The following is a 17402-nucleotide window of genomic DNA, read 5'->3' on the forward strand; positions in this document are numbered from 1 at the left end:
GCCTGAATGTGGGAGGAGGCAGCAGGAGAACGAAGGGGAACAAGCAGAACGAGAGGAAGGAGGGAACAGGGGCTATGTGTCGTGTGTAGGGACTGAAGCACACCAGAACTCCTGTGTGTGTTTTGTGTAGTCACAGGCAGCATCTTTCTCGTGCTGCACACACTGGGACCATGCAGCTGGAAGGGAGCAATTCCTGGCACGTCCCAGCAGTCCTCCTGGCACTGGTTGGGCTCCTGGTTCCCAGCTCCAGCTTCCAGCATCACCGATACGAGGACATGGTGCGTGCTCTGTTTACAGTGCAGAACGAATGCCCTTACATCACACGCATCTACAGCATCGGACGCAGTGTGGAGGGACGCCACCTCTATGTGCTGGAGATCAGTGATAACCCAGGCATCCACGAGGCATGTGAGTAACACCTGAGATACTACAAGACAGTGGTTGAAACTTTCCTTTTTGGTTTGAGATGATAAGCTGCTAAAGCTCTGTGTCTTCTTGGTTTTATTGTCCCCGGTCTGAAAAAGATTGAGAAGCAGTGGTTGGGAGAGTGGTTGGAAATTGTTGGCTTTGAGCTGTCAGTGGGGGCTTGGATCTCATCCCAGAGATGAAACCCAAGCTTTGGATTCAGGCTTTTATAGGAATAAAACTGTTTCCATCTCAGCAATGAAAACCAAAAATATGTGCAAGCATCCCAAGCAGATATCAGTGACTGTCAGATGAAGTCGCATCTGTGACTTATTTAGATTTTTGTCTTGCAGCTGACAAGTGTGGGGTGGTATTCAGAGCTGAGCGAATGATTGGAAGGTTGAGTTTGAGTCAACAAGGCTTTAATCCTGGGATCCTTTGCCAAACCTTTGCTTGTTTTCCTTGACTAAACGGGCTCTGCAGGGAATGCTGTTACATATTGGATGTCAACCGAAAACCAAGCTTTACCTAATGTTTTTACAAGAAATGTACCCCAAATTCACTGATTTCATACACTGAGGTATTTCCTTCAACAGAATAGAAAGATATGCGTCTGTTCTATAGCAAGGTGAGAGCTTCTTAAATAACAGGAACTGTACACTTCACAGAGGGGAGCGACCTGAACACTAGTCTGGGTCCAGCCTCTTGCACTCTTGAGGAAGTCTCTTTCTTTCGAAGGGTTGTATGAGTGTGTGAGTTTTTTTTAAGCAGCACACTGGAGCCTACGCTTGTTTTCTGACCGCTTTGCCAGTTGGCCTGGTGTTAAAGAAAAACGAGTGAATGAAAGTGAATTGCAGCCATTTGGGTGTTGCAAGCAATTAGTGAGGGTGTTGATAATTCCAAGGTACCTCGTGAAGGTCAGATTCCCAACTCATAAAATGAAATATTGTGTTTGTGAATATTAACGGTCATGGACTATCTCCTTTATCTGGCAGTGTTTGGATTGGCTCAGAGTGAGGACTCTCTGATGATTAATGTAGGGAGGAGGCAACCTGATGCCTAAAAGGAAGATCAGTCGTTTGATCATTCAGGGAGAGATAACCCAAACAACATTGGGATGTCCGTATCTTATGAATTCACAGCGACAAAAACACAAGGTCCACTTTCTTCTCCTGTTTACATTAAGCCAACACGTTTCCCCAAATTGGCAAATCTTTTAGAACAAAAATTTCACATTAATGTTTTTTTTGTGCCACCATTGATTCATATTTCAGCATTCAAACATTTCAAACCCCACATGTGCTCACAAGCAGTCGTTCACTTCCAGTATTGTGAACATTTTTAAAGCATTAATGTTAAACTGAGCCTCAGGCATATGATCAACAGAGCTGATATTTGGCCTCGTTCTGTCCAACCCAAACGATTTATTGCAGGATTTCTTCTGTTAAAGATATTGAGTCTTCAATTTTATCAGTTTGCAACTTTATCCACATGTTCAATAAGTAAAAACCAATCAAATATTTAAATGTGAACTATTTAATTGCTCTGTAGCATTTAAATGATGGCTGAGTGAGCGCAAACACACACAGGCAACATATGCAAAGTTTCATGCAGAGCTGCTCTGTGTGGCTCCATGTCTCACCTCATTCTTCACCATCTTCCCAGTGGAACCAGAGTTCAAGTATGTGGGCAACATGCACGGCAATGAGGTGCTTGGCCGGGAGCTTCTCATCAAGTTATCCCAGTTCCTGTGTGAAGAGTATCGAGCCAGAAACCCACGGATCGTGAGGCTGATTCACGACACACGCATCCACATCCTGCCATCCATGAACCCTGACGGTTATGAGGTGGCTGCTAGACAGGTAACGATAAACTTTATGATTTTTTTTTTTTTTTTAGTTCTTTACAATGTCCTGGTGTAGGTCAAATAAATGCAAACTCATTTGCTTCCCCTTTGTTAGGCACCTACAGCACCTGTGTCAATCTCAAGGCCCGGGGTCCAAATCTGGCCCTTTAGAGCATCCAATTTGGCATGCAGGAAAAAGTAAAAACGACAGAGAAAACTTGAATTATTGTGTAAATGACCAAATAATCCAGTTGTAGATATCTCAAATTCAACAACTCCACAATAATTTTAGGGGCTTGCATTTTCAAATGAATGCAGTCTTGCAATTTCTCACAAACAATTCCACAAAATTCCTCTGAAAATTGACCCTAAACTAAAATGAGTTTGACACTTCTGACCTACAGGTTAATTTGCGCCGGAATCCCACATTTGACACTGTATGAGGCAACATGTCTGCAATTATCGCATCCATAATCCCAACCTTTCTTTTTTAAAAAAACAAACAACTTAGTTTTTTTTAAGGAGAAAAATATAGTCTCCACGACAAAAGGATACACTCGCACATTTACTGAAGCTAATTATACGTCCAAAGGCAACACGTTACACACGACAGTCCCTCAGTTTATCCCTCATACATCAAGTGTGTTCTGCACTGTGATTAGATGCATCAAATGATAACAGGATGCAAAAGCATCTGGATGATGAAGGCAAGCCAGGATCCTTGAGTTGATGTGGAAGACTAAACAGAAAAAAAAAAAGGTTTTTGAGGGTAGTCTTGCCCTGAAACGCTGACATTTATGAATACAATAAAAATACGATAAAGTGTGAGTGGAATGCAGTATGTAAGGCAGTTTGTGGCAATAAGGATTTGCTTGTTTTGTTTTTCTATAATAAATCACTTTATTTTCCAATGAAACCTTTTGGAAAAGATATTTCCGTGACCTCAGCCCAGCCTCTGCAGGTTGGGGGAACAATCAATAAAGCCAATTTTCCATCACTGCTTCCAAATAGAATAAAGTTGCAAACACTTTATCTTGACCTCAGAAGTCCAAACACAAGCATTCATTCCCACCACTGCAGATGCAAATCATGGTTTCCTTACAAACGTTACTGTATTTACTGTTTCTGAGTCCACAGGGTCCAGAGTTCAACGGGTACCTCGTGGGGCGAGGGAATGCCAGAGAAATAGATCTGAACCGGAACTTCCCCGACCTCAATGCCTACATGTACTACTATGAGAAGACCAATGGACCGAACCACCACTTACCCCTACCGGACAACTGGGAGCATCAGGTCAGAGAGGCTGAAAACAAAACACACAAAACCCTGTTTGTGTGCACATGTTTAGTAAAATGTGTGCATGTGTGGGAGAGAGCAAAGCAGAGGGAGGGGAGGAGATGAATGAGGACGTCTCATGGCTGCGCGAGTGTGTGAGCAGCATTTGAATATGGAGCTGAATAAAGAGTAACGTAGCTGATCGTTGCTTTGGCTTAGCTGAACAGATTAATGAGCGTCACACTGGATCAGAAAGGAAACTGCATATAACTGCATATAAGTGTGTTATGTCAAGTGTATGCTGGATTTTTACTCAGCTGGGTCGGGGGGGTCACTGTTCTTTGTGTCTGCTTTATAAAACAGGTGGGCCAAAAAAAAAAGCAGTGACTTGGTTAACAACCTTCAACAAAAGCATTGCTAAGAATACTACTACTAACCCTAATTTTAGGCATCAAGCTAAGATCTTGTTGACTTACAACACAAGGCTTTAAAATAGTAACTTGGAATAGATAATTAATAAGTATTTAGTGAAAAAAGCTTTGCGCATTTTGGTCTGTGACGATATAAGTGCTGTATACTTTTCATGTTGGCTACACATTTTTGTCTTCTCGTCACCACCATGACAAACTGAACCATGGCGTCAGAGTTTAACTGAGACCTGCTAACCTGTGATTCTGGCAGACGCTCCACATTTTATTTTTTTGCAAAAACAACTAAATTCCAGATTTTCTCTTCAAAAGTGCTCTTCTCATAAAATGACCTATTATGACACTTCATTCCATTCTGACATCTAGTAATCAACCAGTAAAGGCCAGCTGTTTTTTTGGGAGGGGTTTTTTCCTCCTTTTGTCAGACTGTGACCAAGCTGTTACTGGCGTCAAGGTTTTTGGACAGCTTTTGGTGAATAACTGACCACTGCAGTGCACACTAACACATTTGTCAGGATGATGATCATCTGTCATTGGACCCTGATTTTACGGCTCACCTAAAGCCTGAGTTGTTTAATACATTTATTATTCAGCTTTTCATAGTGGATTATAGTGTGTGCAGTGACCCACTGAGTCCTAATTGAACATATCCATCCATCAGCCACACATTCTGTATTTTTGATGGCATTGTTCTCATCAGAATCAAAGGTAGATGCTGTTACAGTTGATTTTACATTAATAACTTGTAGAGAGATTTTTGAAGAACATACAACAGGGGCAAAACTTTGAACAAATGTGTGTTTGTAAAAGAAGAACAGTTAAAATTCTCATATTTTTCTTCGTAAGACTAATACAGTATAGGTCTAATAGGTAAATACTCCTAAAATTGGTAGGTTTCCCTTGCCCCCCCCAAAAAAAACTAAATTATTTGAATTATTTCAGTTAATAAATGGTTTTAAAGGGTTCCAGGTTTGTTGAGAATCCATGTATTTAAAGATAGGTGGCCAATTACACTTTTATCTGTGTATTTTTCATAGGGGTCAATAAGTCGTCTATTTTCTCACCAAAGACTAACATTGGTTGGGGTCTGTTCACGAGAATACCACATTCACATATTCTCTAAAAAAACATTACTACACAGCCAGTAATGGCTTTCCCAGGAGGATCCATTAATAGCTGATGGTTCTGCTTTAATACAGTGAGAGATCTAACCTCAAACTGACAGAGAGGTTTGAATCCCTGATCATTTTTGTACACTGTGTATTTGTTTTGTAGGTCAGAGGTATGAATGTGTTGGTCTTACATATGTAACTCTACACTGTAGTGACCTGGTATATGTAGAGTCTGACTCCTCGGCTCCAGCTGCCGTGTTCAAGGCCGATCGACTCTAATCACCCTGAGTATTCTTAAACAGAGTACGACAGTGTTTATTGACCTTCATACCTCATTCAAGGACAAGGTTCACATCTTGTCTGTGTGCATGAAATACAAGTAGGACTATATGAGGTTAGATGGTGTTGTCTGGGTGAAAAGATTACACCTTAAAGTGGAAACCAGAGGGTCGACTCGGGATGTATGATTCAAACCTGGAGAGGTGTTCTACAATTCTACCAGTTTAGAATTGCTAATTTTTACTGAAGCTAAAGCACAGCACTGGAAAGAATTTGGCATTCTCTCTACAGCTTTCTGGGATGATAAGTTATTCTATAAAATCAATCACTTTAAAAGATTCAAGGCTATTATTTTAGTTTCCTTGTTTTACAGTCAGTTCACTGACACTGATATGATAACTTTTTCTCCTTTATTTAACTTTTTCATATGCAAAAATCAGTTACCTTCTGGGTTCATTATAAACACTCAGATTCTTTAAGGACGCTTGATTGGAGGCTCTAACTCTTCGATATCTTGTTGCTCATCTGGTGGTTCTTCGTGTTCTACAAGACATCGGCAATGGCTAGTCTCTGTGTTTTTCACAGTTTAAGATAGAAACCTTCTGTGTACATATTATTTTTCAAGGTTGAACCAGAAACATTGGCGGTCATAAAATGGATGCAAAACTACAATTTTGTCCTGTCAGCCAATCTCCACGGAGGAGCTGTGGTAGCCAATTACCCATTCGACAAGTCCAAAGACCCCCGCATCCGAGGGAGGACCACATATGCAGCAACCCCAGACGACAAGCTCTTCAAAGAGGTCTGCTACTGAATAATCATCTCCTCCAGATGGTAATACACATCTGGTCTCATAGTTACTCTTCTGTATGTGTTTGTGTGTTTGACAGTTGGCGAGGACCTACTCGTACGCACACAGCTGGATGCACCATGGCTGGAACTGTGGAGACTTCTTTACTGAGGGGATCACCAATGGAGCCAGCTGGTACTCCCTCTCTAAGGGTAAGCTCCATCACCATCACTGAAATAATCCAATAACGCACAGATTGGGATGATGGGAAGGTACAGTATTATCAAAATATAAGCGCAAACCTCCAGCACGCTGTAATAGAAGTGCTCGTAAATTATCTAGGCGTAGAAAAAGCAGCATGTGAAAATGCACACTGCTTTTATAAACCTATCAAAAAGCACTGTTGTGCTTAGTTCATTGAATTTAAGCGGGGTTTTGTGATTGGTCGCCACTTTTCCATATAGTTTGTGAGAATTTTTTGATTGAGAAGATTACACAGCAAAATATAAACCATCGAGAGCAACAGTAACTTATAAAAACATTGAAGATTGTTTAAAAGTGTCAGAGAATTTGCCAATTATCTGCAAAGAAAGTTGCAACACAAACTGCTTTTTGGAAGCTTTTTGATGCCTTTGAGAATAAAAAGCCTCACAGAATGAGTTTCTTTATCAAGCTACTGCACCAAAGCCTTACATTGGTTATAGCAATAAAAGCATTAGAAGCACTGATGTAGAGTATGGCATCACAACTTAGGCTTCTCAATCTGCTCATCAAGGGAAAAGTGTAAATTGGGAATTTGCACCTTTCAGGTAAATAATAGGATTCTATCAGTAAATGGTAAATAAACATCTTAAGAGGTGATTGTGATTTCGTTCTATGTCTAACAGACGAGATCGAACTGCCGGTGCAGGTAAAGGTAGTAACTTTTCCATCCATTCATCCATTTTCTGACCCGCTTGCTCATTTCTCAGGGTCACGCTGTTCTGCTTTACCTCTAACTCCAATGTTTTGAAAGCCTAAGGCACACTTTCCTTCTGAAGGCAGGAAACACTGAGGCCTCCTCTCATTACCTTTTCACTCTGTGTGCTCACAGTGACCTTTAGTGGAGCTGCTAAACTTAGCAGATGACACCACTTCAAAGGTTTGACTACCATCAGTTAGATGTAGAGTCCAAAATTAGCAACTCAATGCAATAGGGCCACTAGTGGTGTTATTTATCTTTATAGCTGAATATGTAATGTTGGAGGGAGCTCCGTTAAATGGAAATGGAAATGTTAACTCATATGGAAATGTAAGGGGCAAGAATAGTTAATGTTTATCTGTTACAGGAGTCAGTGGAAGAATTGCCTCTTAAACACTGCATTATACGTGACGCAAAGACGAATTAATCCTTTCACATCAAAAACAATCTGCACATCATTCAAACCTCTACCTACTTTGTTGTTCAGTTCCACAGCAGCATGCTTCCATTCTTTAACTTTTTCAACCATTTTTTAAAAAATGATCTGTACTTTTAAAGTTTTGGTAACTCAAGTTCCCTTTTGTTTAAGCACTGTGTGCTTTCTGTTTACATTTACCAGTAAGTGTAGCCTGAAGCAGAACAGTGAAAAAACCTCTTTGTCTCTAATAGTTTGCAGCACAACATAAAAGGCAAGTATTCGTCAATATTTTTCCACCACAAAAAAAGGCAAAAGTTTCAAATTTCTCAAATGCAAGCTGCATTCGATTTTACAGATCAGTATTTTATCTGGTTTAAATAATCTTTTGCTGCAACAAATATACAAGACCTTCCTTTGATATGGGTTGTGTGGGGGTCTGGACGACTATTTTTCACTGAATCATGCAAATTTTTAATGTAAAGAAGACAACTACAATTGCTTTTAGTAGGAGCATGTAGAGTGTTCAGCTTCAACTCACGTAGCTGGCCTGACATCAGATTATTTGTCCCGGTCACTCTAAAAAATGACATAGCGTCTCCTTAGAGACTGTAAACTAGGCTAAACATAATATTTTCCTACAGTTTTTCGGGTACACTTTACTTTGTTTTAAAAACTGTTGTGATTATGTTACTCATTATGATGTGCTTGAAATAAATATGCACAAATACCTAAAATACTTCTTGTTTTCAAGTCTTCACAGTCGCTTTTTCAAACAAATATTTGACAACTAAACTATAGATATTTGTTTCAGGCATGCAGGACTTTAATTACCTGCACACAAACTGCTTTGAAATCACTTTGGAGCTGAGCTGTGACAAGTTTCCTCCTGCATCAGCGCTGCGCAAAGAGTGGCTGGCTAACAGGGAAGCGCTGGTGTCGTACCTGGAACAGGTCAGGGAACCTAAACACACTCACACAAACGCACACACAGACACACTCCTTAACCATGGTTACAGTTGGACACACAACTGCCAAGGCTCTCATACTTTGGCTTCTCCTGTGTGTCTGATGGAGTATTCTGTGTAAATTAACTCAAAGAAAGTCATGTCTAGTGCTGTTTGGGAAAAATAAAGTGACATGGACCATCCCACAGGAATGGAAAGAGTGTCTTGGTTAAATGACGAAATGCAGTTTATTCCATTAAGATGAAAAACAGTGATGCTTTTTCTACCAATAATGTTCCTATAGCCACAGGGGGAAAACTATAAATGGGTAGTTATGTTCCATGAAGCCTTTTAATAAAATAAACTGAAAGGGCTGCTGACCTGTTGTGTTTTTGTTCCTCCTGAAGGCCAAAGGTACGGTAACTATTACAGTTAAAGGTTCTGAGGTGGCAAAAAGTGGCTTCATGTTTGTTAGCTGACAAACATCAAAGCAAGTCCACATTCTGTCCTTCTCAGGTGCATCATGGGATTAAAGGCATGGTTTACGACGAGAACAACAACCCTATCAGCAACGCAGAGATCTCAGTGGTTGGCATCAATCACGATGTGACGAGTGGTAAGAGTAACAGCTGCAGTACCAGTTAGACCAGGGTTAGTTGTCCCGCTGGTGCTGAAGAGTGCTGGTTAACATCTATTATCATACTGTTGCTCAGGGAGACAAGGCCATTCAGTTGATTGATGGCAGACCCCATCAATCTGCCAACTGCCGGTAAATTAAGCAGGAAAATTCAGATTTGAAAAAAAAACGACATTAAACAGGTGTTTTCTATTTTTGAAAAATGTTCAGCTTTAAAAACTTGGAATAAGACAGGGATTATAATATGCTTCACATGATTAAAAAGTGCAACAGAAAACATTGAATAGTTTTAAAATCAATTGAAACATTAAAACACGAAAGAGAGTTTGAAATCAACAATAAAATTATTAAAAATCTTCCACTTAGAAGAAGAGTTTTTTCTTTGCAGCATAACAACTAAAAGCAGCGTCACCATGTTTACTGTGAACTCTGGGCTCCACTATCTGACCTGTGTCCATAGATCTGAGAGACCTGCTGGGTTCAGACCTGACTAACATCTCACTGATGGACTGGGAGCAGTGTAAAGACTTTAAAACTGGACTAATGTGCTTAAGTAAATAATGATGTTAAAATGAAAGTAAACAAAGCCAACTCTTACACTGTTACAGTACAAGGCCATAAAGAGGAAAAAACATCTGTAGTGTGTATTTTATGTGTGATTTGGATCGATTTATATTTAAAGCATACTGTATACACACAATAAATACGCATTTAATCACTTTCTCTACTTCAGCATTGGAATGTATTTTATTTTTTGTGTGTTAATAGAAATGTATTTAACATCTAACTTCTTGCAACACCAGTTAATACTTGCAAAATAATGTAATTTCTTAATAACTAATTCTGAAATGTACTTGCATGACTACTGCATATAGATATAATAATACAGTTGTGATTATAATTCTATAATAATAGGTTTATAAGGACATGGCTCTTTTAACATTAGACATTGTTAATATTTGACATAAATAACATGTATCAAGCCCTCATTTTTCCCAACACATGTTTTTCTAGGAGTGGACGGGGACTATTTCAGACTTCTCTTATCAGGCACTCACACAGTGACGGCATCTGCTTATGGTTACCTCCCTTTCACCAGCACCATCACAGTGGGACCTGCTGAGGCCATACAGGTTGGTATGATTCAGAGCGTTTCACATAATTACATACACAAAAGAAGCTTTGTATTTGGTGGTCATACCTGTAATCCTTTTCTTCTGAACAGCTTGATTTTTACTTGAAAACGGCACCGAAGCCAAACCCCAAAGTGAAGCCTCACAACAACAAGAGGAACCTCTCGTCACCCAAACTGCCTTCAAAGCTCGGCCCGAGATGAGGCGTGGACATTTTGACTCTCACACCAACCAAAAGGCCTGCAAACCCATGCGCGCACACACACACACACACACACACACACACACACACACACACACACACACACACACACACACACACACACACACACACACACACACACACACACACACACACACACACACACACACACACACACACACACACACACACACACACACACACACGGACAGTAAAGACCTTCCATAAAACCCCTACTCACAAGAGCTCATGGAGATAATGAATGATCCTAACTTACCTTTTATAGAATTAGAATGATGTATTTCAAAGTGTTATATTTTTTTGGTTCTTGTTGATGTAATTGTAACATTGTGTGCCTGTTTTAAAACATTGTTCCAAACATGATGTATTTATGGATCAATGTTGAATTGTATGAACAAAACAATCTTGTATTGTTTTGAGAATTTTATTGGTTCTGAATGTTGATGATGACTGAAAGTGAAATAAAAAACTGTTTTACTGTCAGGTATGACAGGCGTGTACTATATAGTGAATTTCTCCATTGTTTTCTCAGTTGAGCATCATAGTTGACTACTATACATTGCAAATAGTATATCATGTTAATGGCACGTTCACACCAAATGCATCAACAGCATCAGGTTCACATAGACAATATATGGTGGACGCACTTCTAGGGAGCGTCAGAGGTCCCGCTGCACATCCCACGCCTGTGCTCCTGAGCTTTTTGCGTGGGGGACGCTTTTGACGTGCGTCCCGCGCCTCCAACGTGGCCGACGCTGGAGTTGGGATTGTTGAACTTGTGGGGCATATCGCGGCTAGTCAACCAATCAGGAGCCGATGAACGGGAGTCGGGGGCGGCGTGTTTAGCAAGGAACTCCAAACTTTATTCTCCATTCAACCACACTTCTCTATAGCCCTCTAGCATCACAGTGCACACACTGAGTCACACAAAGTACATCCGACCATAAACAGCCTTCTCAACACAATAATGTTCCCCACCACTTCACAGTCACTGGGTGAATTATGAATGGAAATGATCACCACAATATCATCTATTGTATGAACACCACCGGCAACAGAGAAGCCCCTCCCCTCGACGCACTGGACGCGCATCCCAAGCATCTTTGACGCTGGTGAGCACAAGGGTTCAACTACGCGGCATGAGGCACGATTTTGACGCCCGAAACACGTTTGGTGTGAACTTAACATTAGTGTTAAACTGACCAGGAAAATATGATCTTTGCTCTCATCTTGCTTTGAAGGTTATAATTGAACTGTGTTCTGAGTTACACCTATTCATATTTCTTTTCCAACGAAGCATTTCATCCATTCATGAACACACCCACAAGCCCACAAATCACCCAAAAGCAATCTGATTGGCTGCCGCAAAGACCAACCAATAGGATTGCTTAAACCCAGACACAGTATGCCATTACCAGTATAAGACCAAGCGCAAAATTCAAATCTTAGGATTTTGTTGGCGCTGCGGCTGAGACACCCCATCATGATGTACTTTTGATTTTCTTTGTAAACTCGCAGTGCTTTGTTTTATTAGACTTTAACTACGCTTGCACGCTCCAGAGAAGAACTGAAGCAACACAAGAACAAAGCCTGCATGTGCTGAACAAGGACCAGGCCCGTCAGGCCTATCACGAGCCAGAACCAGTTGAACCCTCCTGGCTCTGAACGAGCTGTGAAACCAGCTGAGGAACCAGTGAAAGGCTGACCAAGTCCAGAACCGGCCATGTCGGACACACTCAGCGGTCCAGAACCACGCCTTACGGCCTCAGACTTTTCTCACCAACAGGCTCTGCCACAGAGACGAACCACAGATCTTTCATCAGAGATCCAGGTACTCTGGATCTCAAATTCTAATTGGGCCTAAAAGTAATTACAGTCACATTTTTCTCATCTCCATATGTTGATCACATCATAGTTCTCACACACACACACACTGAAACCACGCTCTGATTCATTTCTTTCTTTCACTAAGCTTTTTACTTTAAATTGTATATACTCGACCATTTATCCTTAGCTTAGTGGGCGTAGCGCTCGTTTAGTTATTGTGTAAATAGGTTTAACTTGTTTGATTAATAAATGTTTATACTTTTAATAATTGCAATATAATATGGTTTGTTTTTGAAGAGTAGACAGTTTGACAATTCATACCCTGAATGACAAGGTATTAATAATTATTAATAACTAGTGATACAAGACACTATAAACTCAATCTTGGATGGCGCCTCAAGGCAAATTTATGTAATAATAATAATGAATATAATTCTTATCACTTCTTGTTCACCCCGACACTTGTGTACTTACAGTAATAATTTACGTAATATAGGGTTTATATATTTTTCAATGTAGTATTTCATTACAAACATTGGTTCCAAACTAAAATATTGCTTTTTTTTTTTTCCCAAATAGTACATCATAATTGGATATTTGAGCAGTTTGCAGAAAGCTTTTTTTCCTGTGAGATATATAAATGTATTCACTAAAAATAGGAGGACTTGTTTTTCCTGTAAAGTGTGGACAACAATAGCCTCTCCCTGACAAAAAAGGAAGGAAGACAAGTTTACTTTCAGCACTCAGCCAATTAATATTACACTATCTAAGAATGTATTTAAGGTAAGACCTTACATAGATGGAAACCTTGAAGAAAATACTAAAAAATCAGTTATTTTCATCAATGACGTACTCATTTTAAGTCACTTTTTTAGCACTGTAACCTCAGCATGAGTACATCTGCAGATGTACTCGTCATGAATATTATGTTATTTTTAATTAAAAAGTAGATTCTCACATTGCTCACATGCCAGCAAGCTCATTGTCACTGACAATATGAATCATATCCATGAGGTAATGGATTTGCTGACATTACTTCAGCTGCAAATAAAATCAGTGCAAACATCTCTCCCACTTTATCATGCTTTCTGACTCAGTAAAACCACAAAAGACTGGTTGTCCAACAGCAAACAAATTCACTGAATTCAGAGGGGAACAGTGACGTGGTAACTGGCAGCAAATATTAACGGACGACAATGGACCTACGGAGCGGCTGTCGGATGAAAGCTGCTTTGTGAGCGACAACAAACGCTGTATTTTACACAGAGTTAGTGATCTAGAGTGTTCCCAGCTGTGCTATGAGTGAGTGGGCATGGGCTTGTTTATGGGAATGAGAGGTTGCGCTTGCATTTGTGTGCATAGGACAAACTGTGGCATCAATGAAGCCCAACTGGGTAGTGATGATGCCATGAATGTGATTTCCATGGCATTCATTGATTCTGAGTAGATGAAAAGGTCATTGACACTGTTGGACTCAGCCCTGTTGGACGAACCACATATAATCAATACTCAAATTTATGTATTTTTTTTAAATTTATTTCAAGCTATGCAAAGATTTGCAAAAAACAAACCAAATAATTGATCACGTCTAAGTCGGAGTGTGACAATATCTCGATACGGTGATATATCACGATCGATTATCGATATGCTCCCGCTAAGTATCGATTTTTTTTTTAAACCTTTTCTGCTTTTTCACTAAAATGTGCAGGAAGGTCTTCACAGAAATGTTGTCACTGTTTGTTGAAGGAACCAATATATTGTTTACTGGAATATTGAACTATAATGGTGTCACTGGTGAGAAAGACCCTATTTTTTGTTTAGAGAAAGCACTATTGGAGATACTTATTCATTTACATTGGTATGTTGACACTTATTTACAGAAATGTCGCACTAAAATAGTGTCACTGTTCATAGGACACTTTTTCAATTCATTGTTTTTCAGAGATATGAAATAAAAATTGTATTTTTTCACTTAATCTTTTTTTTTCTTATGTCATAGATTATCATAGATTGATTTCTGAGCAATGGATCGATAACCGCAGTTTCGTCATATTGTGAGATAATCGTTATCGTGAGCTTTGTATCGCGTATCGTGAGATACCCAGAGGTTCCCACCCCTACTTCTAAGGGTGTATCCTGTATCATCCACTCTTAAGTGTACTTAAGTTCTATCCTTGCACAACATTAAATGTAGCTGCAAACAGGCCTGTAATCCCCTCCTTAAGTCTGTCTAGAGACATGGCACTAGCAGATAAATAATAGTTTTGTTCTTACAACAAAAGCTGGAACACGAGTAGAACTCAGTAAAATAACAAGAGTATGAGAAATTAACTGCGATAACTGTGGTCGGTGGTTTAGTTTGTTTTCATCAATGTGTAAGTAACATAATTGACATACAGTAACTACAATATTTTAATTACTGCGTGAACATGTCAAGGATTAGATACCACACAGAACTTTAGATATTTGTCATAATTATAGACGGGCAATATTATGGGCCAATATTTGCCATTTAATCTAATATTGGTTGACATCGTCATAACTTTTTCCACTGATAACGGAGGACTGATATGTGCGGTTGTTTGCGACAACATATATTGAAACAAATATGGCACTTTTTCCATCACTAAAGTCGAATAAGTATTCTTGTTTTGAACAGACGATTTAAAAAAATAACATGAAGAGATAGACTATGTGAACTAAAACTAGGTGGGGCAAAAACGTATTTAGTCAGCCACCAATTGTGCAAGTTCTCCTACTTAAAATGATGAGAGAGGCCTGTAATTTTCATCATAGGTATACCTCAACTATGAGAGACAAAATGAGAAGAAAAAAAATCCAGATAATCACATTGTAGGATTTTTAATGAATTCATTTGCAAATTATGGTGGATTATCAGTATGTATGCATCGGTACGGGTTCATATCAGAAATTGAAAATTTACTCTTGGATATCGGCAAAAAGCTAATATCGAACATGCCTAGTTACAAGGGCCATAGAGGCCAGACTCTACCACAGCAGATATGAGCCAAGGTTTAGGCTGAGATGGCCCAGCACATAGTGACAGGGTGTAAGATGCAGGCAGGATCTGCCTATAAGAAGATGCACAACCAAGTGGTTGGGATAGTCTACGCAGGAACATCTGTACCCAGTATGGACTGGAAGCTTCTAAAGCCAGCACTAAAGGTGGTTGAGAACAACAGGGCTCCTATCGGACTTCAATCAGATTCCAGTCTGAAGAACAACTGCTGTGGTTGACGAACACCAGCAGAGGGCAGTGGTCGTAGATGAGGACATACGAGCTGATTGCAACATGAGAAAGAAAGTGAAAAAATACCAAAGGTTCTAAGAACAACTGGAGCAGATGTGGAAAGTCAAAGCCTATGTGGCCCCCGTCACAGTAGGAGCACTCAGGGCAGTGACCCCAGAATTGGTAGAGTGGCCCTCCAACATCTCAAGCCTCAGTTCAGAAGTTGTGCTAGAAATAGACAAAATACTGCAGAACCTTCAAAATCCAAGGCTTTTGGTAGAGGAAACAAGTCTTCTCCAAGGAGAGGATTTCACCTCTCGAAAGCCACTAAACTTTGTTTTGACTCATATAGCCTGAAATAAATCATGAAAAAACCCCACCTAATTTTCTGGAAATGTACCGTTTATATGTTTTTGCAATCAAACTCTTCTGTGTGTGTGTGTGTACATTTCACACTGACTTTTAACAGTCTTTTTATTTTTTGAAAAACAGGCCAACACGCCATTTGTGTTAAAATGAGTTTTTTAGGAGATGGTTGTCAACCCTACACTAAGCTGACCTTGTGACAGGAATGTTAGATAAGGTTGATATGTATTTATGGCTACAATTGTTTTTAAATATATATCCTATCCACCAACAGCCTACTCGGGGTAGCATTTTTGTCACGATAGCTTGCGTCGGCCTTAGCCAGTGACATTGTGGCTTGATTTCCAGTGAGTAGTTGTGTGACCTCTCCTGTCTTTTCCTTTTCTGCTTTTCCTTTCTAAGACACACATGTATCTGACCATGTTTCCACCTATTGTTCTGCACAAAGCAATGAGCACATATGAGGAAGCTAACATTACAGCAGACACAGCAAAAAAAAAACACTAAATCTAGCACTTCACACCAAAACACATGTTGTGACTAAAGTTTTAAATGGGTAATATTCACTTTATGTTCTTTGTTTTCTTCATTTGGAGAATTAAAAGATTTTCAGTTCATGAGAGCAATTCACTTGAATTAAATAAACCAAATTATGAAAATGTCTATGTAATATTAACATCCCATGTTTCACACTGCTGTGCACATACTTGTGTGGGTGCAGGAAGCTACAGTGGAATGGAAAGCATCAACATGTCCTGACTTGCACAGGAATGAGGTAATGAATTCAAATCTTAATGTTTATCTTTGTTTGACGTGTTTGTTCTGCCTTCCTCTGAGTTTCACAATCATCACAACGTATGCTGATTCTCTATTTGAAGGTTTGATTGCAACATATTCATATTGCATGGACATGGTTGAAGTAAGGAAACCGAAATGGCTCTCGGCATGATTTACAGGGTGGAAAACATTTTCTAAATCATGAATTAAATAACATATTTTGTCTATACAATGTGTTCATTTTGTAGTGGAACTCTCTCTGAAATCAGCTACTCTTTTTCTCATTTGAGAACATCACAAAATTCTTGATTTCAATGACATAATGTGTTTTTATCAATATATTTTGAGATTGGCCTATTTTTTTTATACATATTAGCTATGTATGAGTGAGCGTACAGTATGTGTGTGCATTTATTGTTATATAGTGTTGTAAAAGCCTTCAGTTACGTGTTGCAAATTAGTACAAGCTACAAACACTATGTTACATACATGGAACTATTGTCCACAGTTTAATTATTAGTATCTGTCCCTATTAGATAAAACATAATAGCCTCTAGTCAACTTAAAAAATAAATGTAATAAAACATGCATTAAATATGTATATGCATTTCATTTATTTATTTAAAAAGGACGTGTTAATTTGATTTCTAACTTTTTCAACTGGACTCGCTGTTAATTTGGATGCGGCCCTAGGGCCTCACATTTCACACCATATCAATAAATCATGTGGT

The 17402-nt window shown here is 39.4% G+C and overlaps 1 protein-coding gene across 3 annotated transcripts; it reads left to right on the forward strand.

Moving 5' to 3' along the window:
* Positions 1-10941, forward strand: cpn1 (carboxypeptidase N, polypeptide 1). 3 transcript variants are annotated; one of them, XR_003676285.1, is made up of 10 exons: positions 1-408; positions 2071-2267; positions 3389-3544; positions 5971-6147; positions 6236-6347; positions 8326-8465; positions 8975-9074; positions 10110-10228; positions 10321-10485; positions 10590-10941. XR_003676285.1 is itself a non-coding variant. In XM_028477005.1 (9 exons), exons 1-9 carry the CDS (start codon positions 171-173, stop codon positions 10429-10431), a joined length of 1350 nt encoding a protein of 449 aa, XP_028332806.1. In that variant the 5' UTR covers positions 2-170; the 3' UTR covers positions 10432-10580. The 3 variants fall into 3 exon arrangements, 1 of the variants encoding a protein (XP_028332806.1); XR_003676286.1 differs by having other exon boundaries at positions 2-408; positions 10321-10523; positions 10628-10941; XM_028477005.1 differs by lacking the exon at positions 10590-10941 and having other exon boundaries at positions 2-408; positions 10321-10580.
* Positions 10942-17402: the final 6461 nt, after the last annotated feature.

The sequence above is a fragment of the Gouania willdenowi genome, chromosome 19, assembly GCF_900634775.1.
Source record: "Gouania willdenowi chromosome 19, fGouWil2.1, whole genome shotgun sequence".
Taxonomy (NCBI): domain Eukaryota; kingdom Metazoa; phylum Chordata; class Actinopteri; order Blenniiformes; family Gobiesocidae; genus Gouania; species Gouania willdenowi.